The sequence below is a fragment of the Aspergillus pseudodeflectus genome (assembly GCF_044049435.1).
Source record: "Aspergillus pseudodeflectus strain CBS 756.74 chromosome Unknown BJX68scaffold_27, whole genome shotgun sequence".
NCBI lineage: Eukaryota > Fungi > Ascomycota > Eurotiomycetes > Eurotiales > Aspergillaceae > Aspergillus > Aspergillus pseudodeflectus.
This window is the reverse complement of record NW_027263803.1, coordinates 1-24,763: the sequence shown is the minus strand read 5'-3', so window position 1 is coordinate 24,763 and position 24,763 is coordinate 1. Positions and strand designations below refer to the sequence as shown.

At 53.0% G+C, this 24,763-nt stretch overlaps 10 protein-coding genes across 10 annotated transcripts; 6 read left to right on the top strand and 4 right to left on the bottom strand.

The window, feature by feature from the left end:
* The first annotated feature begins 69 nt into the window (after positions 1-69).
* On the top strand, positions 70-1,343 carry BJX68DRAFT_276388 (SDR family oxidoreductase). Its single transcript, XM_071048085.1, has 2 exons — positions 70-370; positions 434-1,343. Exons 1-2 carry the CDS (start codon positions 122-124, stop codon positions 1,214-1,216), a joined length of 1,032 nt encoding a protein of 343 aa, XP_070897931.1. The 5' UTR covers positions 70-121; the 3' UTR covers positions 1,217-1,343.
* Positions 1,344-2,287: 944 nt separating this feature from the next.
* On the bottom strand, positions 2,288-3,661 carry BJX68DRAFT_238975 (intradiol ring-cleavage dioxygenase). Its single transcript, XM_071040450.1, has 3 exons — positions 3,312-3,661; positions 2,748-3,229; positions 2,288-2,661 (listed from the first exon to the last, which is right to left on the bottom strand). Exons 1-3 carry the CDS (start codon positions 3,546-3,548, stop codon positions 2,391-2,393), a joined length of 990 nt encoding a protein of 329 aa, XP_070897930.1. The 5' UTR covers positions 3,549-3,661; the 3' UTR covers positions 2,288-2,390.
* A 426-nt stretch (positions 3,662-4,087) lies between these two features.
* On the bottom strand, positions 4,088-8,190 carry BJX68DRAFT_238973 (putative TGF beta receptor associated protein 1). The gene is made up of 3 exons (XM_071040449.1): positions 7,685-8,190; positions 5,067-7,630; positions 4,088-5,018 (listed from the first exon to the last, which is right to left on the bottom strand). Exons 1-3 carry the CDS (start codon positions 7,839-7,841, stop codon positions 4,113-4,115), a joined length of 3,627 nt encoding a protein of 1,208 aa, XP_070897929.1. The 5' UTR covers positions 7,842-8,190; the 3' UTR covers positions 4,088-4,112.
* Positions 8,171-11,073, top strand: BJX68DRAFT_105243 (CCAAT displacement transcription factor COY1). The gene is made up of 4 exons (XM_071035808.1): positions 8,171-8,636; positions 8,702-8,869; positions 8,922-9,763; positions 9,810-11,073. Exons 1-4 carry the CDS (start codon positions 8,504-8,506, stop codon positions 10,941-10,943), a joined length of 2,277 nt encoding a protein of 758 aa, XP_070897928.1. The 5' UTR covers positions 8,171-8,503; the 3' UTR covers positions 10,944-11,073.
* A 2,071-nt stretch (positions 11,074-13,144) lies between these two features.
* BJX68DRAFT_238967 (uncharacterized protein) lies at positions 13,145-14,398 on the top strand. The gene is made up of 2 exons (XM_071040448.1): positions 13,145-13,683; positions 13,802-14,398. Exons 1-2 carry the CDS (start codon positions 13,417-13,419, stop codon positions 14,291-14,293), a joined length of 759 nt encoding a protein of 252 aa, XP_070897927.1. The 5' UTR covers positions 13,145-13,416; the 3' UTR covers positions 14,294-14,398.
* Positions 14,399-15,296: 898 nt separating this feature from the next.
* Positions 15,297-16,353, bottom strand: BJX68DRAFT_267812 (uncharacterized protein; the record flags this gene model as incomplete). Its single annotated transcript, XM_071045917.1, has 2 exons — positions 15,297-15,689; positions 15,745-16,353. The coding sequence occupies 2 exons, from the start codon at positions 16,351-16,353 to the stop codon at positions 15,297-15,299; spliced, it is 1,002 nt and encodes a 333-aa protein (XP_070897926.1).
* A 1,662-nt stretch (positions 16,354-18,015) lies between these two features.
* On the top strand, positions 18,016-19,351 carry BJX68DRAFT_238961 (Fibrillarin). Its single transcript, XM_071040447.1, has 3 exons — positions 18,016-18,035; positions 18,223-18,362; positions 18,423-19,351. The coding sequence occupies exon 3, from the start codon at positions 18,633-18,635 to the stop codon at positions 19,131-19,133; it is 501 nt and encodes a 166-aa protein (XP_070897925.1). The 5' UTR covers positions 18,016-18,035; positions 18,223-18,362; positions 18,423-18,632; the 3' UTR covers positions 19,134-19,351.
* BJX68DRAFT_105195 (uncharacterized protein) lies at positions 19,217-19,686 on the top strand. Its single transcript, XM_071035807.1, has one exon. The coding sequence runs from the start codon at positions 19,300-19,302 to the stop codon at positions 19,591-19,593; it is 294 nt and encodes a 97-aa protein (XP_070897924.1). The 5' UTR covers positions 19,217-19,299; the 3' UTR covers positions 19,594-19,686.
* A 92-nt stretch (positions 19,687-19,778) lies between these two features.
* Positions 19,779-22,679, top strand: BJX68DRAFT_255918 (bifunctional SDR family oxidoreductase/M16 family metallopeptidase; the record flags this gene model as incomplete). The annotated part of the gene is made up of 6 exons (XM_071043124.1): positions 19,779-20,722; positions 20,963-21,185; positions 21,233-21,358; positions 21,409-21,486; positions 21,545-22,239; positions 22,289-22,679. 6 exons carry the CDS (start codon positions 19,779-19,781, stop codon positions 22,677-22,679), a joined length of 2,457 nt encoding a protein of 818 aa, XP_070897923.1.
* A 422-nt stretch (positions 22,680-23,101) lies between these two features.
* BJX68DRAFT_267808 (GMC family oxidoreductase) lies at positions 23,102-23,415 on the bottom strand (the record flags this gene model as incomplete). Its single annotated transcript, XM_071045916.1, has 2 exons — positions 23,102-23,307; positions 23,358-23,415. The coding sequence occupies 2 exons, from the start codon at positions 23,413-23,415 to the stop codon at positions 23,102-23,104; spliced, it is 264 nt and encodes an 87-aa protein (XP_070897922.1).
* Positions 23,416-24,763: the final 1,348 nt, after the last annotated feature.

Below are 24,763 nucleotides of genomic sequence, written 5' to 3'. Positions count from 1 at the left end.
GACTGAGAGTTTCTCCGCATATATATTAACCAACACACGCCTACCACCTCCGTTTCTAATTAACCGCCAACATCCTCGGAAAGGAAGACCAACTCTCCAAGCTGGTAGAGCCGTAATAAAAATGGAAATCAAAACTGTCCTCGTTACCGGCGCAACCGGCTTCATCGGTGCACACATCGTCGACGCCCTCCTCGCCCGTGGCCTCCGAGTGCGGGGTGCAACACGCTCCCCCGCTAAAGGCGCCGCGATGCTCACAGCCCGGCCGCAACATAAGGACCGCCTTGAATTCGTCCAGATAGATGACTTTGAGAGGCCCGGTGGTCTCGAAGAGGCTGTTAGAGGGGTTGATGGGGTTATTCATACTGCTAGTGTACGTTCCTTAAACATACCTCTATCTATAGAGATAGGCTTGGTGGGATAACAATGTCAACAGCCATTCACATATGACACAACAAACAACGAAGCGGAACTCATCATCCCAGCCATAAACGGCGTGAAGGCAGTCCTCGCAGCAGCATCTACAAACCCGTCTATTAAGCGGATCGTTCTAACATCCTCCTTCGCCTCCGTCATCGACATCTCCCGCAACGCCAACGCACAATCCTACTTCACCTACACAGCCAAGGACTGGAACCCACTCACCTACGCCGAAGCCGCAGCCCCAACAACAGACGCAGTCGTCGCATATCGCGGATCGAAGAAATTCGCTGAACTCGCCGCGTGGGAGTTCGTCCGGGAGAAGAAACCGGCCTTCGATCTTGTCGCGCTCTGTCCGCCTATGACGTTTGGACCCGTCGTGCATCCTGTCGCCTCTGTTAACGAGCTCAATGAGTCGAATGCGATGCTTTGGAAGGTTGCGAGCGGGGAGAGCCCGATCCCCGTTGCGCGTGTGCCGTTTTGGATCGACGTGAGGGATCTTGCGGAGGCGCATGTTTGTGCGCTGTTGAAGGACGAGGTCGGTGGGAAGCGGTATACGCCGACGGCGCCGGAGCGGTTCTCGTATGGAATTGCGGCGGGGATTATTCGGGGTGAGTTCGAGGGGTTACGTGGGAGGGTTTCGCGGGAGGAGCAGAGTGTCGATGAAAGGTATGGGTTGGATGGGGAGACCGCGGGGAGGGAGCTGGGGTTCAGCTATAGGGGGTTTCGGGAAACGGTTGTGGATCTGGTGAAGCAGGTGTTGGAGATGGAGAGGGCGGAGAAGGGCGATTCAGAGTAGATTGGTCATGCATGCAGTGCATGTTTTGTTCCTCGCCTGGATCTACATGGGTCGATATACCTACCTCTTGCGTACTCCGTACAAGTACCTAGGTTAGCCCTAACAAATGAGACTTGGCCACAGCCACATCGCCATTTCCTCTTCTACTCTTTCGTCAACGGCGCTGCGCTAAGCTGCTGTAGACATAGAGCCTTAATTGAACCTACTACAGGTGCCCACAGTACCATTCCTTCCTATCCTGGCCTAGAGAGTGCATCTTTGGCCCATGGTCGTGCCTTTCATGTTTACTCTATCCATCTGTACATGAAAGGAGCCACCTGGGTCGTTCCTTCCTCACCCGTGACTATGCTGTATACCTCGAAAAGGAAAGAACGGGGGTCGCTCCTACCAAGTCCGTGTTAGGAAGGCACGTCTCCAGGATCCGGGTCGCGCCTTCTACATTCGTCCAGACCATGAACGGAAGGAGCGACCATGACCCTGGGGGCCGTTCCTTCCTAGTTCGTTTTAGGAAGGTGCAGCCCCCATGGTCGTTCCTTCCCCGCTTGTAACTAGACAGAAGAGGAAGGAACGATGCGAGGGTCGCTCCTTCCTCACATGTCATCGACCATACGCCCGGGCAAGGGAGGAGCAACCCTTGTTCCTTCCTAATCCGGCTCAGGAAGGTGCGTCTCCCGATCGCTCCTGCCTTTTTCTTTTCCATCTTCGACAATGGAAGGAGCGACCCATAACCCCCCCAGGAGGCGCTCCTTCCTGTTTTGTTATAGGAAGGTGCACCTCCCGTCCACGGGTCGTTCCTTCCTCTGCTGTTCTGATTCAGATACAGGAAGGAGCGATGTTTTGGTCGCACCTTCCTTGACTGTTACTGACCTTGTGCACCGGATAAGAAAGAGCGATCCTCCATTCCTTCTTGTTTTGTTTTAAGAAGGTGCGCCCCCAGGTACGTGGTCGCGCCTTCCTTATTTATCTGGCTCATACGTTGTATATGGAAGGAGCGACGCGGGGGAGATAAGGCGAGAAGGGAAAAAGGCGCTGTGTACTAAATATGCGCAAAAATGGTCCATGTCACGGTGCCCAGCCCGAAACTCCATTGATAACCCAATATACAGTGCATTTCATTTCATCTAGGTCATATCCTTCGAAACATCCCAAACATATCTTGAACCATTCGACATATCTAATCAAGCTCAGGAATCGGCAACCCATTCACAATCTTCACTTTCCGACCAAGCTTGTCCAGCGCCGCCTTGGAGTTCTTCTCGCGCAGTTCCCTCGTTTCGACGTCCGAGACGAGCACGAAGTCATAAGTGAGCAGCGCGTGGTCCTCGGACACGCCGTATTTCGCGGCGTACTCGGGGCCCGCGCGCTTGATGTCTACGACGAGCGAGTCCTTGACGCCGAAGACGGCGTCGGAGGTCTCGAAGGGGTCGTTGCGGAGGTAGAGGGCGCTTTTGATATATCAGCTCAACGAACCCAACAAAATCCGAAAAGAACAACAAGAAAGGCCAAAGAGGAAAACGAGGGTATAACTCACGTAATCAAATGATCAAAGCCCTCCTTCTCAAACATAAAATGCATATGACTCGGGCGATACGGATGTCTCCCCAACTTCTTCAACAGCCGCCCCACAGGCCCATCATGCGGAATCGGATACGGCACGGGCGTAATCGCCTGGAACCAGAAGATACCTTCCTTGTCTGAGCGCATGATACACCGCCCATCGGGCCCCTCGCGGTCCGCGTGCTGCACATCATAATGGCCCGATGAATCTGTCTCCCAGATGTCGATCTTGACACCCTCAACGGGCTTCCCGTTCGTATCGCGGATATTGCAGACGACGAGGAGGGGCTCGCCCGCGGGGTCTTTGGACATGGAGCCGCCAGCGGGCAGCTCTTCAGCTTCGTGGGTGTGGAAGGGGCCCAGGACGGTTCCTTCGGTGCTGCCTGAGGGTTTAGGGTGGTCGATGCTGTCGACGAGGATGGAGAGGCCGAGGACATCGGAGAGGAGGATGTATTCCTTTATTCATAATGGTATTAGCTGCTGCATAGCTCTTTATAGAGCTTTACTCTGTAAATGAATGAGCAAAGGTGAAACGTACCTGTCGAACCTCCGTACAAATCTGCCCAACCTCCGTGAGGAACTTCAAACCCGTCATCCACTCCTGCGACGAGAGCCGCGTCTCGCGGGCAAAGTCATGTAGATGTGTGACGAGGCGCTCGAGAACATACTTCATGCGCTCATCATCGCATAGCGAATTGATCCGAATGACGTTTTCAGTGATGTTGTCGACCGTCAGGTCTTTCATGGGCGGGATTTTGACCTGTGAGGGATCCATTGTGTTTCTTTTTCTGGTTTGTTTTGGAGGGAAGTTGGGGAGTCAATTGAGTTTAATAGCGAGGAGAGGTAGATATAAACTTTGTAGAAGAAAGAAAATCCCCCGCATGGAGAGGATGTAGAATGATTCAATAAGCAGTGATTTTTCGGGGTTGCGCTGATTGGTCAAGGGGCGGAGATCCGGAATTCCCCCGCGGAGCCGTGCAGGTCCAAGCTTGGGTTACTCAGCTGTAATTGATGGTGTATTGGGTGAGAGGTGCCACCGAGAGTCTTCTAGTGTATAGATTAGTATAGGTGGATGGGGTTTTATATCCGGAAATGTGAATATACTGCTCAGACCAAAGATGCCAATCTTCTCTCTGGTCCATATAGCGCTCCGGATGCAGCTCAAGGAACAATTCCGCATCCCCACCCCCCACAATTGTCGGCAAAGACATTAACCGATCACGGCTCTCAAACAGGTATCTATTGCTTTCTATAGGTCATGCTCAAACGGTGCCCAAAGTTATATCCGTAAATCCGAACGACTGTAATACAAAGTCTAACAACCCACACCATCCGATCCTCAAGACGAATCACGTATCACCCCCGCCTCCACCATCTCCCCGAAGTCACTCTCCACCTCTCCCCGCGTGCTATTGATCTGACCCCCCCGCAACTGCCGCAATCCCTGGGCATCTTCAACCCAACCACCGACTTTCTCCATGCCCGAGATGTACTCTGCGGTTATGCGCAGGTTCTGACCGGCTGAGAGCGCGCGCTCGATTCGCACCTCTCGCGATTCTGACACGAGCACGCGGAAGACGTGGGCTAAGAAGCCGTTGAGGATGTCCACGCTCCAATCGTCTGGGATGATCTTAATTACCTCGCGAACATCGAACCAAGCTGCAAAGCGTGCAAGGAGGTCACTTGTGCGTTCAATGCGTTCTGACAGGTCGCGAATTTGCAGAAACTCATCGAGGAGATACTGGAATAGCTCGGTCTGGCGTGACTTCTCCGCAAACTCTAACGGCGCACCGGTTGAGCTCGTGCTTCGGGGTCCGCCGAATAGACAGTACCGTGCGGCGGCATCATAGTCGCCTAGCCCGTGCGTCAGCAGGCGGAGAGCCTCTCGGTGTCGACCCTGCAGTCCGTCGAGGATTATTGACTCCGAAACGAGGTCGTTCTGAAAAGGTTCAATGCGGGCGAGAACGGCTGGGATTGAGTAGTTCAGGGCCGGTGCAGGGGTGGATGTAAACTGTGTGCTGTTGCCACCACCAAGTAGCTGAAGAAGCCGAAGCCGTGATTTCCACCACGGATCGGAAGGGCAGTTTTCGGTGATAAAGTTCATGTAGGTAGGTTTTGGTGGTCGTAGGGCGCGGTAGGTGGAATAGGAATCGGAAAGAGAGGCCCGAGCTTCGGAGGAGGATCCGAGCACAGATATGACAGTATCAAGATAGTACTGTAAAAGGTCGTCGGCGTATTGAGAGAACTAGTCATATTAGCATATGTTGACATAGGAACAGGCGCAGAAACCTACGTTTTTCGAGAACACAAGGTGCTCTAAATACTCCTGCACGGCATTTGGCGCGCGTTCTTTGAGCAATTTCACGACATCTGGCGGATCTAGCAGAACTCTGCTCGTGGTGTCTGCAAACACCTGGATACCAAGCTGAGGATTCCGCTGAGCCAGCCACGACCCGTACTCTTCAACAAGCTGCACATCTTTAATTCGGGCCAGATACCGCCGCACCTGTCCCTCAATGTCCGCGGGAGTTATTTCGCTAATATCCTGCTCGCCTTCAATGATCCTTCGCCAGGTTTTGAGGACATGTCCAGACATTTTTCGGCTCTGATACAGGCGGCTCAGCACGTACAGCCGGTGAGCTCCCTCAAGAAGGGAGACTGCGCGTTCAAAGTTGCCCTTCCAGTGGTCCACCAGTTTGTTTAGCTCAACACGAGCTGGCGATGAGACGAGCTCCTCTTTGGTCAACCCTGACACTGATTCCAGGAGAAGGCGCAGAAGAGCAGCATCGACGCTGTCAAACACGTATGCTTCGTCTGAGATGCTGGCATAGCCGCGCTTCTGCTGCCATGAGCGCAAAAACCGCTTGATCATATTCAAAACCCCATCGTCGAAGAATCCCACTAGCGACTTGCCGGCCTTTTCAACTTGTTGAAGGTAATCCTCAGCCGTCTCAGCTAGGCCCGCATAGATCCAAACCCCCTGCGTACTCTGCAATGTCTCACCGCGTAAGAGAGGAATCAAGATCATGACTATCCGAGGATCAATTTCTCCAAGAATGAGCGCCCTCTCAGTCGTATCAATGATAGCACTGGTTCTGGCTTTGGGATCCATGAAGAGAAGGTCTCCCAAGAGGAGGAGACTGGCCTTCTGTTTCAAGTAGTTGAGACCCAGAAATTCCGACTCTGACTTTGGTTCCGTTTGCTGGGCTATCTCGATGATACCCCAAATAGCTTCCCTGTCAAGGGTGTGCCCGCTTTTGCCTGCCTCTCTAGCGCTTTGCAGAACATCATCAAGCTGAGCGGTCAACGGGTTCCGGACAATGCGCCATATCCGATTCCCAGCCCACATAACCATGCTGCTTTGGGTCTTTCCCATCTGCCGCACAATCTTTGCTTCTTCCGCATTTCGATCAGCTTCCCAGTCTGTGCTCTTCTTGGGTACATCGGTGTCGGTCAGCTCTTGGGACTCAAAGAGTTCCTTTTCTTTTTGCAGCTGCTCTATCGACGCTTCGGTCCTCGGGTCTGCAGTAGGGGCCTTTGAAGACAGGGCCGGAGTTTTGAGGCGGACCATTCGCAGCAGCTTTCCCAGACCCTGAACCTCAAGTTGGGTGGAACTGATAGTGTGGCAAATGCCGACGTGCTCCGTTTGTTCGTCTTGCATCGAGGGTACCTCTAACCAACTTTTGTGATCGTCTGCTTCTGCTGGGTCGACATCCCAAGGTTGGACCTCCAAGAGTTTTCGAGTCTGCCCATCTTCATCGGACTCTATAACCGCAAGGACAAACTCGTCTTTTGTATTTTCCGGTGACTGAATCAGATTTGTTTCGTCACCCTTGTCGATGACAATTGATTTAGGATATCTGTTGAATGTGAGTGTACCACGAACGACATCGCCGTCCACATTGACAAACATGCCAACACCAGGTTCCTTTTCATCAGACCCTCGTACTAGTAGAAATTCAGACGATGTTGGAGAAAGGATGTGTGGTTTCAGCTGGGAGAAGGTCTGCTTAGGCAGAGGCGGAAGAGGTTTTCGATTCTCTTCATCCACAGGTTGCCGTACGGAATCCGATGATACTCTTGGAGAAGTGCTTTCGCCGCGCTCCGTAGATATTGACCTTCTTGGTGTTCCTGATTCAGAGGGCTCCGGCGTCAAAGACCTCGATCGTTCGTTGGATGACGACCGCGGTGGCTGTAACATTCCTGTAAGTGTGTTCAGACTGGAACTCCGTTCATGAGACCGACTATAAGATGGGGGCGAAGTGCTTAGAGAAGAAGTCTTTGCGGCAGTAGGTATATCCTCGACCCCGGCGGAATCAATCATCTCATCGGCAAACGATATCGGAAACAGCGGTATCTTCTGCTGATGTTCCACGTCAAGCAAAGAGTACGTCCGGCTATCCGCAACGCATGATATAATGCCTCTCCGTGAGAACGTAAGAGACCCGGGGTAGTCGATGTTCCTAACCAATCGCGCGCCATCGCCAATCTTCACCAGCATTATACGATTCTGCGTCGCAATCATCACCACAGGATTTTCCGGCTCCTCGGCAGCCTGATTGAGATCCAGGCCGCCAATCCAGCGACAATTGTTGACTTTGGTATTGCCGCCGAAGGCCGGGCTGAGCTCCGGGAGCATGTAGAATGTAGCTGTTCCATTGCACAGGACGCACGCTTTGTTTACGGTCGGCAGGAGAAGGATCTGCTGGACACCGGATTTCGCGTCTTTCTGCGAGAAGGGGATCGGCAATCTTGAAGCTAGGATGAAGGTCGGTTCGGTCGATTCGTCGGAGTCGGGGGGAAGGGAGACGAAATGCAGGATCTCCGCTGCGGAGGTCCCAATGTACAAGTTATCATCTAAGCAACATTTATATTAGTCTTCTGCACCACTTGCAAGGACGGGAAGCTTACTCCAATATTCCACGCATGTAATATGGACATCCTCCTCCGCATCGTCGGCGGCGACGGGTACCTGGTCGAAGAGCGACCGGAAGATATACGGCGCAGCTTTCGGAGTGCCAATCTTTCGCCGCTTGCGCGAGATATTGCCCTCATCTCCCGACACCATGATGAGACCAGCTCGCGGCGCCAGGAAACTGGAGCTTGAGCCTCAACTGGAGGTGATCGTGAGGCTGCGTTGGAGTGGATCAGAGCTCTTGCTGACTCAGGTGGAGCCAATTCTGAGGTACCAGCACCTTTCTGTACCTGAAAGACGACTGCTGGCCAAGCGATAAGGCCAAGATAGTTCTCGTGGAAGAGACATGCGTTTTGAAGATAAGCAGGCAGCAACTTGGTGTCAATTGTTTTGTCTGGGGTCGTCCTGTCAGTGGGCAGGCACCGCCGTCATACTACACTAGTTCAGGTGGAGCGCTTGATCCCCTCAACAATGCCTCTCCGAACATTAATTATTGACTGAGATAAACAATTCCTTTTCATCTTTTACCACTAAGATAGATATCCTATTTAACTCTTTTTTAAAACCCCACAGGAACCAAGTTGCGCAAGCTTACGCGTCCGGATTTACTCTCGGCCCGCTCGGTGTTTCTAGGCTGCTCATCGTGATACGGGGAAGTCCACAAGCACATCTTCGGCCTCGTCGCTTTATTCGTCATTTCCCAGGCAGTGGGCTGGTGGTCATACTCTTGATGGGGTTGCGCTTTATCAGTCCCACTATTGCATATCCACGATCGCATTGACGACCGCGCGGGGAAGTTTCGCTGAAAGGACAACATGGACTCTTTTGCTATCACGGAGGGCCTCGTTCCTCAGCCCGACAACCAAGATGACCGCGCTCCTGAAACGGGCACTGGAGCTCTTCCGGAGGGAGCAAACAAGTTCCAGCGCGCCATTGCAGCTTGGAGAGGTACTGAACCACCGACTTCTCTTGTATCTCTTGTTTATTCACATGCTGATGGCCTGGCTTTCTAGGAATCGACTTATCGAACACACTGGCCAAACTAGACAGCACCGCTTCTGACATTGTCGCCGAACAACGAGACGCGCTTGTACAGAGAAAGGATCTGGCGCAGAAGACGAAGGACTTTCGCAAACTGGACGATGCTTCCAAGCTCGCAGAATACAAGGGTCTCCTGAAGGGTTGGTCTTCAATTTACACAATGTTTAATGGCTCCGGCTAACGTCTCAAAAGCCTACCAGGGCTTCATTGATCTTCTGACGAACCAGGGAAAGTCATCATCATCCGCGTTTTTACAGCTATACTCGTCCCTATCGGAAGCCCCGGACCCATACCCCCTACTCGAAACCTCGGTCGATTCCCTCGTCCTTGCCGAAGAAACGGTTCCAAAACTCACCTCCGAGCGCGAGCAGTTGCAAAGCTCTGTCGACCGCCTTACCTCTCAATTAGAGGAAACGGAACACCGGCTACAAGAGGAGCGGGCAGCGAGGAAGAAGCTGGAAGAAAACCAGGACTCGAAAATCAAAGAGATCGAGACATCGTGGTCGGGAGTGTTGTCGGAAAAGACGAACAACTGGACTGCCAAGGAGAAGAGCTTGGAGGAGAAGGTGGAGAACCAGGAACGTCTCATAAAGGAGCTTAAGGCTAGCTACGAGGTCTCGCAACGACTGGGTCAGAATGAGGAAGGCAGCCAGCAACAGGGCGCATCCGCTGCCGAGCTAGAGTTGGTGTCTGCGGAGCTGGAGAAGACGAGTTTGAGACTGACAGAGATGGAGGCTCGGAACGAGCAATTGGCGCTTGAGCTGGCTCAAGCTGTCTCGCATGCAAAGGAGGAACAGACATCTATCGATGACGACCCTGCATACCTTCGTCTCCAGTCTGAGAATTCTTCCTTGCTACGCAAACTGGATGCTGCACGATTTGACCGCGAGTCGGAGCGGCATACATGGGAGGCCAAATTCCTCCAGTCTGAGAGGCAGTGCACCAAGGTTACAGCCGAGAAAGAAGAATTGAAGAACAGATTGGAGAAGGTTGCGGACTACGAGGATATTCGCCGCGAGCTGGAGATGATCAAGGTATGTTCTCGTGACAGACATCAGGGCAAGCACTAATCATGTATAGTCTATCGAGTTCTCTGCGGGTGACGATGACGATGCCGGCGAGATACCAGATGGCGCTAACGGCACTGTCAAAGCAAAAGAAGGAAAGAATAGCTCGCTGGAACAGCTCTTGTTAGCCCGAAACAAAAAGCTCACAGACGAACTCACTGTTCTGCGCGTCTCCCACCGCGATCTGCAGGGACAGCTCCAAACCCTTCGAGATGATCTTACCACCACGAAGGAAGAGCTTGACAAGTCGCAAAGTCTCTCGACGACTCTAGAAAACGACCTTCTCCGTTTACAGCAGGAAGCAGCCAATGCCTTCCCATCCTCAGCAATGTCCGTGGCTGGAACATACACATCGAAGTATCCGCACTCGTCGCGAAGAGGAGGTGTATCGCCAACATCGTCGATCATCTCCGGGTTCGATCAATCCGCCATGTCCAACAACACAATGGACGCCATCCGCGCCGGCGAACCAGTTGGTGGAGGCTCTGGCCTTTTGCCCATGATCCAGGCGCAACGCGATCGCTTCAAGAAGAAGAATGCAGAGTTAGAAGAGGAACTGTCGAAGCTGTACAGCACAGTAAAGTCCCTCCGGCAAGAGATCGCCTCACTCCAGAAAGACAACCTCAGCCTATACGAGAAGACACGATACGTCTCAACCTACAGCCGAGGCCAAGGCGCCCTATCCTCCGCCTCCGCATACGCAAACACACCCAGCTCCTCATCCATCCACCCATCCGCCGACACACCCTCTGGGCTCTCAGTAGATCGATATCAATCCGCCTACGAAGCTCAAATCTCACCCTTCGCTGCCTTCCGCGGCCGCGAGTCCACCCGAGCATACAAACGCATGAGCCTACCCGAGCGCGTTGTATTCTCGCTAACGCGAATAATCCTCGCGAACCGGACGAGTCGGAATCTCTTCGCAGGTTACTGTTTCGCGCTGCATATCCTCCTCTTCACCATGTTGTACATGATGAGCACAACGGAGATTGAGAGACACAGCAGCGCTAGCCTCGGCGCAACGGCGGCGGGGGCGATGGGTGGAGGTGTAGGACTAGGTGGGAGTGCAGGGGCTGGGGGATCTGGTAGCAGCGGGCAGCTCCATGACGATGACTGGCAACAGGAGGGGTTTAATCACGCGGGATAATCATGATGTATTTTTATCGGGTGCGATGCGACGTGACGCAGTAGATTGCCATTGTGGCGTTCGATTGAAGATGGGTAGCCTTTTTCATCTTGTAAATAGCCAATGTATATAGCGCAGACTCTTATTAGCCTTCTGTTACACTTTGTTAGCCGCCACTACAACATATCTGTATCCGGGTCCCAGCCAGGCTTGATTTAACGTGATAAAGCCTCGAGCTACGTAGGACAGTGCCATGCAAGACACTACTTTGTAGAAACCCTACTCGAAATGTCGAGTCACACACCCTTGCTACTAGTTTGCCTTCCCTTCACCAAAGCTGAATGTACCGATGTCACTCCTAATTTATCCTCGTCATGATAACCCAACAATAGCATCAAAGCCAAAGATACCAGCACCCATCCAATAAAATCTTTCACACGCTACCCTCCAAGTTACTCTTAGTCAGTGAATAAACCCAGGCACTTCTACCTGCAGGTGGGCGGCTAGGGCATGAAGAACTCTGACAGGGTATCAAGAGCGGGGTGCGCATGCGATTAGGCGCCGACCTCATCAGTAGCTAGCATAGTACATACTAGTAAGCGCATAAAACAGGCAACTATGCTGTCTGGGGCAAGGATATATAAGTCTGGGTGTATTGGCGGCGCTTGGATTCTGCAGGGGACACGACCGACGGTCATCCTGGGTTGGCGAGGGCATGATATATCCCGGGATTGGGTATACTGGGCGAGTACTTCTCGTGGAATACGTATTTAGATATCTCCGCAGCTCGCTGTTCTCGTATCTTGTAAGTATGGGATCAGTGGTCCTGGGATATACTGTATCATGTATGGATGGGCATTATCTCATCGTGCTGGATCCGAGACCGTTCCCGTCTCGGGTTTCCTGATGGCACTGGAGCCATTCACACAGCGAGACGCATCACCATGTTCAACCAAGAAGGTCGCTGTAACTTGCTCACATGGACAAAATGTATAGAGCCATGAACGTAGATCCAAAACCACACTGAATCCAACTATTTAGCGATTGCATTCTCGATTTGAAGGGAAAGAAGACAAAAGAAGAACGGCCCGAGCCGCGAATCGAGCAGGACCTCTCGCATATATGCTAAGGGTGAACCCTAAGCAAGAAGCATACTGTGAGATTGTTAGAACGGAAACTTGGAAATACTGTTGAAGACACACACACCCACTAGACCACCCAGGCGTTGATTGGTGAAACTGACATTATGTACCTAGGCCAAAAGGTAAACGCTGGCGCTGCGGGGAATTCTAGCCGCCGCTCCAACGCCCTGACAGCCTGTGTCACCTTGCGCCCTTCACGAAGCTCACAAGAACATTTCCCATGATGGTTACTACTTGGTAAGACAATTAACCCCCGAGCTACTCAAGCCACTAACCTGCAGACGCCAGGCACCGTTCAGGGTTGCAACGGCAAACGGAGCTCTCACCACCTCTCGTCGCGCTGCATCATGTCACTGCTGAAACAGACCGTATGCGAGAGGCAAACTTCGATATTGGGTCGGCGCTTCGGGAGAATCCCGCGATGCCATGATTGGATCGACAATGGGCTATCGTCCATTCGGTTAGGTTGAGAGATCGTGGTTGTCTTGGTCATCCCCGCCGAGAAGGAAAAGTGCCGGGTGGAGAGTCTCGATCTCGATCAGAGATGATGGATCCACGATTATTCAACAATGCTCATATTCTTCTGCCGCTGACCAAAAATAGCCAGCTTTTATTGGAGGCACGCCTGAGGTTACCTTCCGATTAGCTGCAGGTGGGAGATTGACCTCCCTCTCTCTTGCTTTTCTGCAGCTAAGCCTCTAGGGCGATCTCTAAGCGCCGACCTCGATATTATTAGATCTCCGGGGAATACTCTACGAATGAGCGTGCGCTGCTCCTGCAGGGGAAGCCAATCACACTTCCCATGTGCCTCGGGCTTGCACAAGGGCACTTTTACTCAGGTGTTTGCCCCAGATTGGGACAAGCTGAAGGATCCAGGCGGTTTGCTTGTCAGCGCATACCGGGCCCAATGGGCGAGCTCAGGACCGCTGGCTCCTCACAGGCGCTTTCACGAGGCCTCTCACTCGGTGCTGTTTATAGCTCCCGCACTTGGAGTCTCGGATAGAGGATCCCTGTCGCTTCTTGTCTGCATGGTCGTACCCGCCATCGTGCAGGTGGCCATCACTGCCGTTTCGGGTGTTATATAACTTCCGTGCTAGCCACCTGGCTGCAGCGGTCTTTCTTCTTCAATCTTCAATTCAATTCTTCAAGTGCAAAGTTCTCGTCGTCTTTTGATTTCACTTTCTGTCTTTTTGTCAGCGCTTGATACCCTGGTGGTCATCATTCCTTTGTCGCGTGCTTACAGACTCTCCACTCTATTCCTTTGAGGCCGCCTACTTTACGGCATCTTACATTTACTTCACCTATTTAAACCTTCTCACTTCGGTCGAAAAACGAATTGACTAGCATCCGGAATGCATTCAATTCTCTTCATCGCTAGCTGCCTCGCAGCTTCTACTGTCACCGCTGCCCCCGTCTTCAGCAACCTGTACGACTTTTCAGACGATGTCGCCGAATACCTCGGCCGCGTGAGTAGACATATCTCGCGAGTCGAAGACGTCTTTGACAACTCGCTCTCCTGCGATCCATCCACAATCACCCTCCCTTCCTTTGCATCAGGCCTTCCAGCCCCCACAGATGGCCATCGCCCACTGTACGTGGCTCTCGGCCGCGGCACCCAGGTAAGGAAGCAAACAAATTCTCCCAGCCAGCCAGCCATCCAGGCCAGATCCCAATACCACAAACAAACCAGTCCACCAAGCAAATAGCCTGAAACACATTGCTAACACACGAAAATAGAACTACACCTGTGCAACCTCAACCTCAGACTCCGAACCCGTCGCCGTCGGCGCCGTCGCCCGCCTCTACAACGCCACCTGCTACGCCGCAAACTTCCCCGACATGATCGAGCTCCTCCCCGCAATCGCCTACAGAATGCGTCTCCCCAATGTCGAATCCGCCCCCATGGCCCCCGCAAACATCAACCTGATCGGCCACCACTTCTTCGAGGGCAAAGTTCCCGTCTTCAACCTTGACACGACGCCGCAACGACAGCTCGGGATCGCGAAAGTGAAGAAGGACGCGGATCTCCCGGCTCCCGACACGGCGATTCAGGGGGCGGATGGCGCCGTTGCGTGGTTGTATCTTAGTGCGACGAATGGGACCATTGGACGGTTTACAGGTGTTTATCGTGTTGATACCGCCGGTGGCAGTCCGCCCAAGACCTGTGAGGGGTTGAAGGAGCAGTTTACGGTTGAGTATGCGGCAAATTATTATATTTATGGGCAATAGGTTGCGGGTGGGTTTCGGTATCTGCGGGTTCTTGGGTTCTTTTGTATATAGTTTAATCTTGGGAATGTGCAGATTGGCAGAGTCGTTGCTTTTGTAGGCCCCGTCGATGTAGACATGTAAGCCGAGAAACGACGTCTATCTTTCTTCCTGCACTCGGTAAGAAGCTCAGCTCCCCGATGCCTACTTCCTTAACTCCTAAGCTGGATTTACAGACTCGGGTTGCTGGGTATCGGAGCGCTGATTATCTGGGTATTGGGTGTGCTGGCGCAGCGTTTGTTCTGAAAGTTGTGTTTGTGAGGATGGAAAGGAATGAGATTGAGGGGTGGTAGGGTGAGGATGTGGTTGGGGTTGAGCCCGCGGTGGAAAGTGCATGAGACGGTGTAGCATAAATTGGTGTATATACTATGAAGCTGTAGGATAGTGGCTGGAATCAGGTGTTGTTTTGTGCATTGCTATTGCATTGCTATGGCATATCCATGTGCTGTCCATGCCTTACTCTGTTCTCTAGGAGCACCTCAACCGGAGTGGCAGGGATGCGAAACAAAAAAAGATGACATGGAATTGAGAATCATTCTCGCAGGCTAAATGGGGCTCAGTATCCTGGGCAGGTTAGAGATGCCTTTTCCTAGCATAACTGAAACTTTGGCGTTGCTACAGCAAGTGAAGACCTCGATACTGGATCTAGATAGGAGATCCATCGTATCAACATCACCACCAAAAGGGCTGAAAGTATTCCTTGGGATCCGCATGTGGATGACTTTGTCCTGGAAATCTGGCGTTTTGCGCTTCGAGGATACAAGTAAAACGGAAGTGAAAATTTGGCTGGTTGATTTGACAAATGTAGGTCATGTTGATGAAACCACATAATTTGCGTCGCGTGGCGTGTCATAGTCTGCCTGGTAGAGACACTGGGTTTGTTTGGCCTTTCAAACAATTAAAAGTGGAGGAAAGCTGGGAGACCTGGGGGTGCGATTGAGGTGCGACTGCGTCCTGCTTCCTATCCCTAATTCGGATTACTATCAACATACAAATGCTCGATCTTCAGAGCAGTATTCTCGCCCGTGATCCCCGCCCACTCGATCGTCTTGCTCCAAAGCGCATCCTGCTTAGCCTGATCCAAACTGTCCGGTGAACTTTCATCCTTGTGGGAAAGTGTGTAGTACCCGCGTTCCCCAGGCCTAGCTGTGTTGGTGGCAAACTCGACGATATCAGCCGCTGCCTCTGTGCAACTGCGCATTGTGGGGTCTGAGAATCGTCGGAGAAGAAAGAGAAATGGGCGAATGATCAAGAACGAGATGATCTTGAGAAAGACCGGAGTGTTGACTCTAAGGGCTCGAGAGTCTGCGAGATTTCCTGGATTGACTGCCACCGCGGTGATTTTGTTGAGGGCGAGGTCCTGTCGCTTCATTAGTATACATCGCATTAACGAAAATAGTGAAAGAAAGGCACACCGCTTTCAAATGTCGATTCAAAGCATACATCCACATAACAATCACCAGCTTCGAATTCGCATACCGCTGGAACCCACGACCCATGACATCCGCCTTCTCATCTTGCTCCGGCACAACCAGCGCCGTCAAATCATCCGGAATCGCCGGTGGGATCTTCTCTAGCCCGTTCTTTCCAGGCCAGTGCGCGTCGCTGCTAAACAGCACGACACGGCCGCCAGCCTCCCGATCAAATTGCCCTAGAAGCCGCAGAACGAGCGTGGCATGCGCGATGTGGTTAATCTGAAAGGTCCTCTCGAGTCCGTCGGTTGTAGTTTCAGGCGCTGAGCGTAGGTTCCAGTAATACGCGTTGCAGATTATGCTCGCTAGTGGTGGGAGGGTTCCGGCTTGGATCTCGGATGCGATGCTCGTGGCGAATTCGTGGACTGCTGATAAGTCGGAGAGGTCTAGCTTACGGATGCTGACGTTCTTTGCGGCCTTTGTAGTGCGGATTGTCTCTGGGTTGCGTCCTGTGAGGATTAGAGTGTAGTCTGGGTACTTGGAGAGGAGGAGCTCGGTTGCTGGCGTGGCGAGGGAGCCATTTGCGCCGGTGATGATTATCGTGCCGGGCATGTTGGTCGACATACACTTGTTGTGTGCAACAGAAAAAAGTGTGAAGATTGGAGGGACTGGGAAGACTGCTCTTAAGCTGCGGTTGTTACACAGTGTTCCCGGTTAATAGCAGTTTGACCTGCCTAGACCGAATGCAAACGCTGTCAGGGCTGGGCGGTCGAGCTTCTTATAAACGACACACTCTAAGCTTTAGTAAACTTGGCTTGCAATCGTCTGTCAGCAGGGCTGACCGAAGAATGCCCGTGGGTGGCATATATCCCCGTTGGAATTTGCGGCTGAAGCACCAGCACCCATACTAGCACCCATCAGCCAACAGGCGGCCTTGATGAGCCTATACTCTCGCCATTAGATCCAATCGAGACTCTCCATCTGCTTACTCCAGGTCCTAGCCCAATGGCTCCCTCGTCTAATCAAACTCCACAACGTATCTGGACCCCCCGGAGCCCTCGTAGGTCCGGCCATAAAATCCGGCGCTAACACCCCTGGTACTTCCAGCTATGCTTTTCTGCCTTCGCACAGTGCCCCAGTGGTCCAGCGTATTGCCTGCTCCCTTGAGAGCTGGCGGCATATGCAGAACTTTAAATCTGCGTATCGTTGCAAGAAAGCGGGCAATGCGCATCCATGCTGATGTCATCTTGCCCCGTTGTACGGGATGTGCCTGAAACAGGCTGGAACACACATTGGGCCCTCAACAGAATATGATCCTCGCTTGTATACGATGTAGGCTAGTATTCGGGTCAGCAGACATCAACATCTTGGATTCTCATGGACCGTGCGAGCTGAGATGAAGGTTGTTGGTCACTAGATATATTGCCCCGAGGAACTCCAAAAAGGTGCTAAGAGAGCGTAAAACCCCGGGCTTGCCCTTAGGAGACTAGCCGAGAAAGCCCAATTAGACTGCTGCTTCAAGACGGAAGAATGGTGTCCTACACCATCCAACCGATATACTACTGCTCATATTGAGCCAGGACAACATAGACGGAGCGATCGGGAACTCAGTGTCGAAGGTGACGGGATTGGCCAGGGGCCTCAAGGGCTGGTGGAGCGTTCCTTTTTCGTCAACATGGTGAGATGCTTGTTTTTCTATAAGTTCAGGGCTCTCGAGATGAGGTTGATAATTATTTCCCCCATTCCAGCTACTACTGCACTTTGTGTTTCAGATCAAGGAGATATTTTGGGTCATGCCACGTGACCTCGTCTGGAGCAAATCACGTGCAACGGTTCCCACAGCTTGGAGGAAGCTAATCCATAAACACACTAGCGGCTTTAGATTTTCGAAAGATCCCAAAGTCTGTCTGAAAAAACTCGTCCGCAACACCAGCGAGCTACACGGCCTCGACCCATTCTTGACAAGCAATCCGGGCGTGAATTTCCAGTGAGTTGCGCAACCGCCAGCTATCTAACAGTCAAAAATTAACGATTTCGCCATCTCGAAGTCTCCCAATCGTCCTTCCACCGACTTTTTTCGACTTTTCGGTCCAGCTCTCGCGGTCCATCAACAGCCTTTTGTGCGGCTGACGATCCTTATTCGGAACACTTCTTTCTACACACACATCAAACATATCACATAATGGGTTTCGGTGGCCCTAGAGGAGGACGCGGTGGAGGCGGCGGCTTCGGTGGTCGCGGTGGTGGTCGCGGTGCTCCCCGTGGCGGCGGTGGTGGCCGTGGTGGTGGCCGAGGTTTGTCATGACCGACTGCGATCTCTGATACTAGTGGCTTCAGATGCTTGGGTTATCGCCTGCGGTGTTCGTCATGGACCCGGCTCAGTCGTTGCCGTTTTAGCTTCGACCAGCGAGTGCGAATTCACAGCTCTGAGCCCGCAGTATTCTTTTGACCAAGATCGTTGCTAATTCGTCTTGCCTGTAGGTGGCTTCGGCGGTGGTGCTCCCCGTGGCCGTGGAGGAGGCGGTCGTGGTGCCCCTCGCGGTGGCCGTGGTGGCCGTGGCGGTCGCGGTGGTGGTCGCGGAGGTGCTCAGGGTGCTAAGGGTGGCGCCAAGGTTATCATTGTGAGTTGATCTTCTTATCGGAGGATCTCAGTCGTTTACTTACGTGACATCTTCTCAAAGGAACCCCACCGTCACGCCGGTGTCTTCGTCGCCCGCGGCGGCAAGGAAGATTTGCTCGTTACCAAGAACTTGACCCCCGGCGAGGCTGTCTACGGTGAGAAGCGCATTTCCGTCGAGGGCCCTGCCGGTGAGGATGGCGCCGTCACCAAGACCGAGTACCGCGTGTGGAACCCCTTCCGTTCCAAGCTGGCTGCCGGTATCCTCGGTGGTATGGACGACATCTTCATGCGCCCCGGCTCCAAGGTTCTGTACCTTGGTTCCGCCAGCGGTACCTCCGTCTCTCACGTCGCTGACATTGTCGGCCCGACTGGAAACGTCTACGCCGTCGAGTTCTCGCACCGTTCCGGCCGCGACCTGATCGGCATGGCCACGCACCGCACCAACGTCATCCCCATCGTCGAGGACGCCAGACACCCGCTGCGCTACCGCATGCTCGTGCCCATGGTCGACGTCATTTTCGCCGACGTGGCCCAGCCCGACCAGGCCCGTATTGTCGGCCTGAACGCCCACATGTTCCTCAAGCAAGAGGGTGGAGTCATCATCTCCATCAAGGCCAGCTGTATCGACAGCACGGCCAAGCCGGAAGTCGTGTTCGCGCGCGAGGTGCAGAAGATGCGAGACGAGAAGATCAAGCCCAAGGAGCAGCTGACGTTGGAGCCCTTTGAGCGAGACCACTGTATCGTTGCTGGTCTCTACAAGCGTTCTGGATAAATGACACACACAAAAAGCACGGTAGTACGGCAGTTGTTCCTTTATCACGGTTTCTTCTCATTTCTGGCTATGTCTTAATCCTTTCGTGACTTGTCCTGGCGTCGAGTGTGCTACGATTTATTTGAATGTTTTTCCTTTTTTTTTTTTGCTCTAGTCAGGAATTTAGATGTGTTTCTGGACAAGACATTGTATGGAGTTAATTCATTACGATTCACTATTCCTACTCCTAGTAGTAGATTATCTACCTATTCTCGTAAGTATCGACGTTCTCCCAGCAATGAATCGTTTACTGTACGTAATCGCTCGTAGATACTCCGTCTCCAGGTCACCATCCATATCTCGGACTTGCGCCGTGTCCCTACCAAGTTCTGTGACCACCCAACCAATTCGGCATCGGACTCGTCCCCGACTGTATGTCCCGTCGGAAGAACTGCGTGGACACCTCATCACCCTCAACTAATCACAGTCGATTATTGAGAGAATCACAGGATTCGCATATGGAAGGGGGTTGCAGAGCGGGGGAATGCATCCCGGGGCTGCCCCGCAGGCAGGAATACATATTCAACGTTGAACAACCAGCACATTTCTCTGATCATCCTTTGTAAATACTTACCCTTGATCTCTACAAATCTACAAGAGCCTACCATGTCAATTATCATCACCGGTGCAAGCGGCTACGTCGGCCAGGAGCTGGCCTCTGCCCTGCTCGCCAGCTCCCCCGACATCACCGTGACACTCACAGACGTCGTCGAACCCCAAGTCCCTGCATCTGCAACGCAACACGCCTCGCGGACAAAATGCATCAAGGCAGACTTGACTTCCCCCGCCGTCGTCGACGAGCTCTTCACAGAGTCCAACCGCTACACAACCGTCTACCTCCTCCACGGAATCATGTCCAGCGGCTCAGAGGCAAACTTCGAGCTCGGCATGCGCGTCAACCTCGACTCAACGCGATACATCCTCGACAGACTCCGCACCGTGCAGCCCGGGGTAAAGGTCGTCTTTACATCAAGTCTAGCAGTCTACGGCCTCGCACCACCGGGGTTCATCATCGACGAGACAAACTTCCCGCCCGTGCCTAGCTCCTCCTACGGCTCGCAGAAGCTCATCATCGAAACTCTGCTAAACGACTACTCGCGCCGCGGCTTCCTCGACGGCCGCGCCGTCCGTCTACCCACCGTCACCGTGCGAGCCGGCGCACCAACCCAAGCGGCAAGCAGCTTCGCGAGCGGGATCATCCGCGAGCCCCTTAATGGCGAGAAGGCGATTCTCCCCGTGAGCAAGGAGGTCGAGATGTGGATCTGCTCGCCGTACACTGTTGTGAAGAACCTGATCCATGCGGCGACAGTGCCCGCTGAGGCGTTTGGGGACTCGAGATCGGTGAATCTGCCTGGGTTAAAGGTTACTGTTCAGGAGATGTTGGATGCGTTGGAGGAGGTTGGCGGGAAGGAGAGGAGGGCGCTTGTTGAGGAGCGGTATGATGAGGACATTGATCGGATTGTGCAGACATGGTCGCCGCATTTTAATCCGGAGAGGGCGTTGAAACTGGGATTCCAGGCGGATATCCCGATGATTGAGAATGTGAGGAGGTATGCGAAGAGTTTGGGGTTGTGATAGATTGAGAATGAGGTTGATAGTTGAGAATCCATCCTGTTTGTAGCTTCTTCAGTTCTCCGTACTCTCAGCGGTGGTATGATGCAACGAATAGGATGGGGGGCAGGAAAAGGCCGGGATCTCAAAGCGGTCGTTGGAAAAGCGGGTCATGTGATTGGCTGGCGGGCCAGCGAACAATTTGACTCCCGAACTTCAACCTCGCATCTCAACTCCAGCGGTCGCCCAGTCCAACCATCCCTATTCTCCCTCCCTCCCTCCCCCTCCACACACCCTTATCATCCGCTCACAATGGCTTCCCGGCGCCTAGCCTTCAACCTCAACCAGGCTCTGCGCAGTCGCGCCGCCCTGAAGTCCATCCAGCCCGTCAAGCGTGGCTTTGCGTCTCCCGTCACCCTGCCGTCCACCACCCAGTCCACCACCCTCAGCAACGGCTTCACGGTACGGCTGGCCATTGTCTCGTGTAATTGCTCCTGCTGACTTTTTAGATCGCCACTGAGTACTCGCCATGGGCTCAGACCTCGACCGTCGGCGTCTGGATCGATGCCGGTAGCCGGGCAGAGACTGACAAGACCAACGGAACCGCGCACTTCCTCGAGCACCTTGCCTTCAAGGTGTGTACCCCGATGCAAATTGCTGGTTGGCAACAATTAATATGTTGTAGGGCACCAGCAAGCGTTCGCAGCACCAATTGGAACTCGAGATTGAGAACATGGGCGCTCACCTCAACGCCTACACGTCGGTACGATTCGGAATGACGGAATACCATACCTGGTCTGCAACTAACAAGTCTGCCACAGCGAGAAAACACCGTCTACTACGCCAAGTCCTTCAACAACGATGTCCCCAAGGCCGTCGATATCCTCGCCGATATCCTGCAAAACTCGAAGCTGGAGCCTGCCGCCATTGAGCGCGAGAGGGACGTGATCCTCCGTGAGCAGGAGGAGGTCGACAAGCAGCTCGAGGAGGTTGTCTTTGACCACCTCCACGCCACTGCCTACCAGCACCAGCCCCTCGGCCGCACGATCCTCGGCCTCAGGGAGAACATCCAGACCATTTCCCGCGACAACCTGACCGATTACATCAAGACCAACTACACCGCCGACCGCATGGTCCTGGTCGGTGCCGGTGGCATCCCCCACGAGCAGCTCGTCAAGCTCGCCGAGCAGCACTTTGGCTCCCTCCCCAACAAGCCCCCGACCTCCGCCGCTCTCGCTCTCACTGCCGAGCAGAAGCGCCAGCCCGAGTTCATCGGTTCCGAGGTCCGTGTCCGTGACGACACCCTCCCCACCGCTCACATTGCCCTTGCCGTCGAGGGTGTCAGCTGGAAGGACGACGACTACTTTACCGCCCTCGTTGCTCAGGCTATCGTCGGTAACTGGGATCGTGCCATGGGCAACTCGCCTTATCTCGGCAGCAAGCTCAGCTCTTTCGTCGAGCGCAACAACCTCGCCAACAGCTTCATGTCCTTCTCCACTAGCTACAGCGATACTGGGTAAGCTCCTTCTTACAACTCATAGATGATGAAGTTACTAATTGTTCAGTCTCTGGGGTATCTACCTCGTCTCCGAGAACATGACCGGCCTCGACGACCTCGTCCACTTCGCTCTCCGCGAATGGTCCCGCCTCTCCTTCAACGTCACCGCCGCTGAGGTCGACCGCGCCAAGGCCCAGCTCAAGGCCTCGATCCTCCTCTCCCTGGACGGCACCACCGCCGTCGCCGAAGACATTGGCCGCCAGATCATCACGACCGGCCGCCGCCTGTCGCCCGAGGACATTGAGCGCACAATCGGCCAGATCACCGAGAAGGACGTCATGGATTTCGCCAACCGCAAACTGTGGGACCAGGACATCGCCCTCAGCGCCGTGGGCAGCATCGAGGGTCTCCTCGACTACAACCGCATCCGGGCGGACATGAGCCGAAACGCCTATTAAGCGAGGAAGAGCGTGAATCTTGCTAGCTAGAATAGCGTTTGTTATGTTCGTCTGTCGATGATTTGTCGTTTTGCAATGTGCCCTGCTTGTGGTTGATTTAATAGATAGATGCGAGATGCAAGAGGGGGAGATGTAGCGTGTCCTGTACAGTACGCAACTGTCGCTGATATATCAAAATGTATTCTTTTGTTACAAAACAGCTCACTCAACATTCCAACTTGATCTAACTAACCAAGGCATGCAATGACTACATGTCACTATTGTTTCCCAAAAAAATGTATGTCCTCATCACACATCACAGTCCTACCCTTTCATGAAACTACCAACAGCTAAAATGACCAGTACTCAGTACAATCCCAGGCTGAGACAATCCTCACAAACACCTCTTCAAATTCGAAAAGCATTCACGAAACATCAAACCCTCACCGCTCCTTCACAATATCCGCCGCCCTTTCCGCAACGGCATACAAAGTACTCGTGAGATGCCCGCTAATCTGCGTCGGCAGCGCCGACGCATCGACAACACGCACATTCTCCGTCCCGTACACGACCAACTGTGGATCGACGACGGCACCTAGTTCCCGGGGGAGCATGGCTGCTGTGCCGAGGAGGTGGTGGTTTGAGCTGACTACGCGCTGTCAGATCTCTGCACTAGCGATAGAAGTGAGAAAAGAGAACACGCGAAGAAACGCACAAGATCGTCGAATCCACCCGTCCCACTATTTCTCAGTCGCATTCCTCGGTACTTCATCCAGCGAAGGCTGCACGCATTCCCCAGTAGGTGCTTGACATGCCTAGCAAGGTAGGTCCGAGGAGCATTCTAGGCCATGGCAAAGGGAGCAATGTACCTGGATTAACGGGTAGGTGCCGCTATTGGAGACTGTTATCCTCGATGGGTGTGCCGCCCGAGCAAATCCTACAAGTCTATCAGCGAGGGCCTTGCCTATTTATGAAGACTTAAAACAAGACGTAACCCCATGGCGTGACTTCTTCGAGGGTGTTGATCTCGGGTATCGAGGCGAACACCGGCTTCGAGTGCACTCTTATCTCGATCGAGTCTTATGATGAGGATGATGAGGAAGAGAAGGAGGAGGAAGACGTGGACACATACTCCAGGCTAGAAAAATGCGACCAGCTCAGCCTGAGAAATCTCTCGTCCCGCCGCAAGTGTAGACTTCTATTCTTTTCTTTTCAGTGTAACCGTGTCCAAGGCTCCGAAACCAGTCCAAGCATGTTGTCTCATCCCGAGAAGCATCTAGTTCCTGCGCTCGGCCTGAATCTTTCCCGTGGGAATACTACAAATCATTGATCAAGCGAAATACTTGTAAGCCGCTTAGGTCTCCTGGCTTATAAATCCGCTACACATAACTATATGCTGTTGATTTATTGATTTGTTGCATACCAATTCATCCCGCTGACATGCATGCCCAGCTGTCAAGAGCCACCTTTGTGGATTCCAGTCCTAGATGCCTGTTCAGGACGCACGGCAGCTCAGCCTTGAAGAAAAGTACACTCCCTGCTCGTTATATTGCAAACCTTACAGGCATATAAAAAGCAGCACCTGCTGCTTCATAGCGTGCTTGTTCTGCGTAGTGTTTGCTTGAATTTTCTCAGAAATACAGCTAAAACTTATTGATCCCTTTACACTTCAAGAGGCCTTCAAACCACTGGCCATCCAAGCCCGTCGACCCCACGCCCCTGGCGCAGCCGTTGCCCTTTTACCCTTCTGGCAAAATCGCAAAGGATAGGCTCATGAAAACCGCCATGACTGAGGGTCTGACTACTTGGAGCAGAGAACCTGCAGAACGGGGAATTTCAACCCTCGAGATGATTGAGTTGTCCAGACGGTACGTTCTACTCGTCTTGATAATCATGGCTTAAGAATGCTAATCCAGTCATGTATGTTTTAGACTGAAGATGGGGCGAAGAACCCAACACTTTCCGTACGATTGCCACTGGCAATATCAATATCGAGTATGATCAGCTTGACGCCATTGGAGATATGATCATAAATTTGGTAGATGGGTTCTCTGGGCCTCGGTTCGAAGCCTTCAAGGAGCTTGCGGCAGCAGGCAAGCCCTGGG

Excerpts from the sequence above, each read along its gene's own strand:
- BJX68DRAFT_105195 (XM_071035807.1), top strand. The coding sequence starts at position 19,300 with ATGTGTTTCTGGACAAGACATTGTATGGAGTTAATTCATTACGATTCA.
- BJX68DRAFT_238967 (XM_071040448.1), top strand. The coding sequence starts at position 13,417 with ATGCATTCAATTCTCTTCATCGCTAGCTGCCTCGCAGCTTCTACTGTC. Across the intron at positions 13,684-13,801 it reads CTCTCGGCCGCGGCACCCAG|AACTACACCTGTGCAACCTC; the intron begins GTAAGGAAGCAA and ends ACACGAAAATAG.
- BJX68DRAFT_238975 (XM_071040450.1), bottom strand. The coding sequence starts at position 3,548 with ATGGATCCCTCACAGGTCAAAATCCCGCCCATGAAAGACCTGACGGTC. Across the intron at positions 3,230-3,311 it reads TTTGTACGGAGGTTCGACAG|GAATACATCCTCCTCTCCGA; the intron begins GTACGTTTCACC and ends TTATGAATAAAG. Across the intron at positions 2,662-2,747 it reads GGCTTTGATCATTTGATTAC|CGCCCTCTACCTCCGCAACG; the intron begins GTGAGTTATACC and ends ATATATCAAAAG.
- BJX68DRAFT_105243 (XM_071035808.1), top strand. The coding sequence starts at position 8,504 with ATGGACTCTTTTGCTATCACGGAGGGCCTCGTTCCTCAGCCCGACAAC. Across the intron at positions 8,870-8,921 it reads ATACAAGGGTCTCCTGAAGG|CCTACCAGGGCTTCATTGAT; the intron begins GTTGGTCTTCAA and ends ACGTCTCAAAAG. Across the intron at positions 9,764-9,809 it reads GCGAGCTGGAGATGATCAAG|TCTATCGAGTTCTCTGCGGG; the intron begins GTATGTTCTCGT and ends AATCATGTATAG.
- BJX68DRAFT_238973 (XM_071040449.1), bottom strand. The coding sequence starts at position 7,841 with ATGGTGTCGGGAGATGAGGGCAATATCTCGCGCAAGCGGCGAAAGATT. Across the intron at positions 7,631-7,684 it reads TACATGCGTGGAATATTGGA|ATGATAACTTGTACATTGGG; the intron begins GTAAGCTTCCCG and ends AATGTTGCTTAG. Across the intron at positions 5,019-5,066 it reads ACCTTGTGTTCTCGAAAAAC|TTCTCTCAATACGCCGACGA; the intron begins GTAGGTTTCTGC and ends TAATATGACTAG.
- BJX68DRAFT_276388 (XM_071048085.1), top strand. The coding sequence starts at position 122 with ATGGAAATCAAAACTGTCCTCGTTACCGGCGCAACCGGCTTCATCGGT. Across the intron at positions 371-433 it reads GGGTTATTCATACTGCTAGT|CCATTCACATATGACACAAC; the intron begins GTACGTTCCTTA and ends CAATGTCAACAG.
- BJX68DRAFT_238961 (XM_071040447.1), top strand. The coding sequence starts at position 18,633 with ATGGACGACATCTTCATGCGCCCCGGCTCCAAGGTTCTGTACCTTGGT.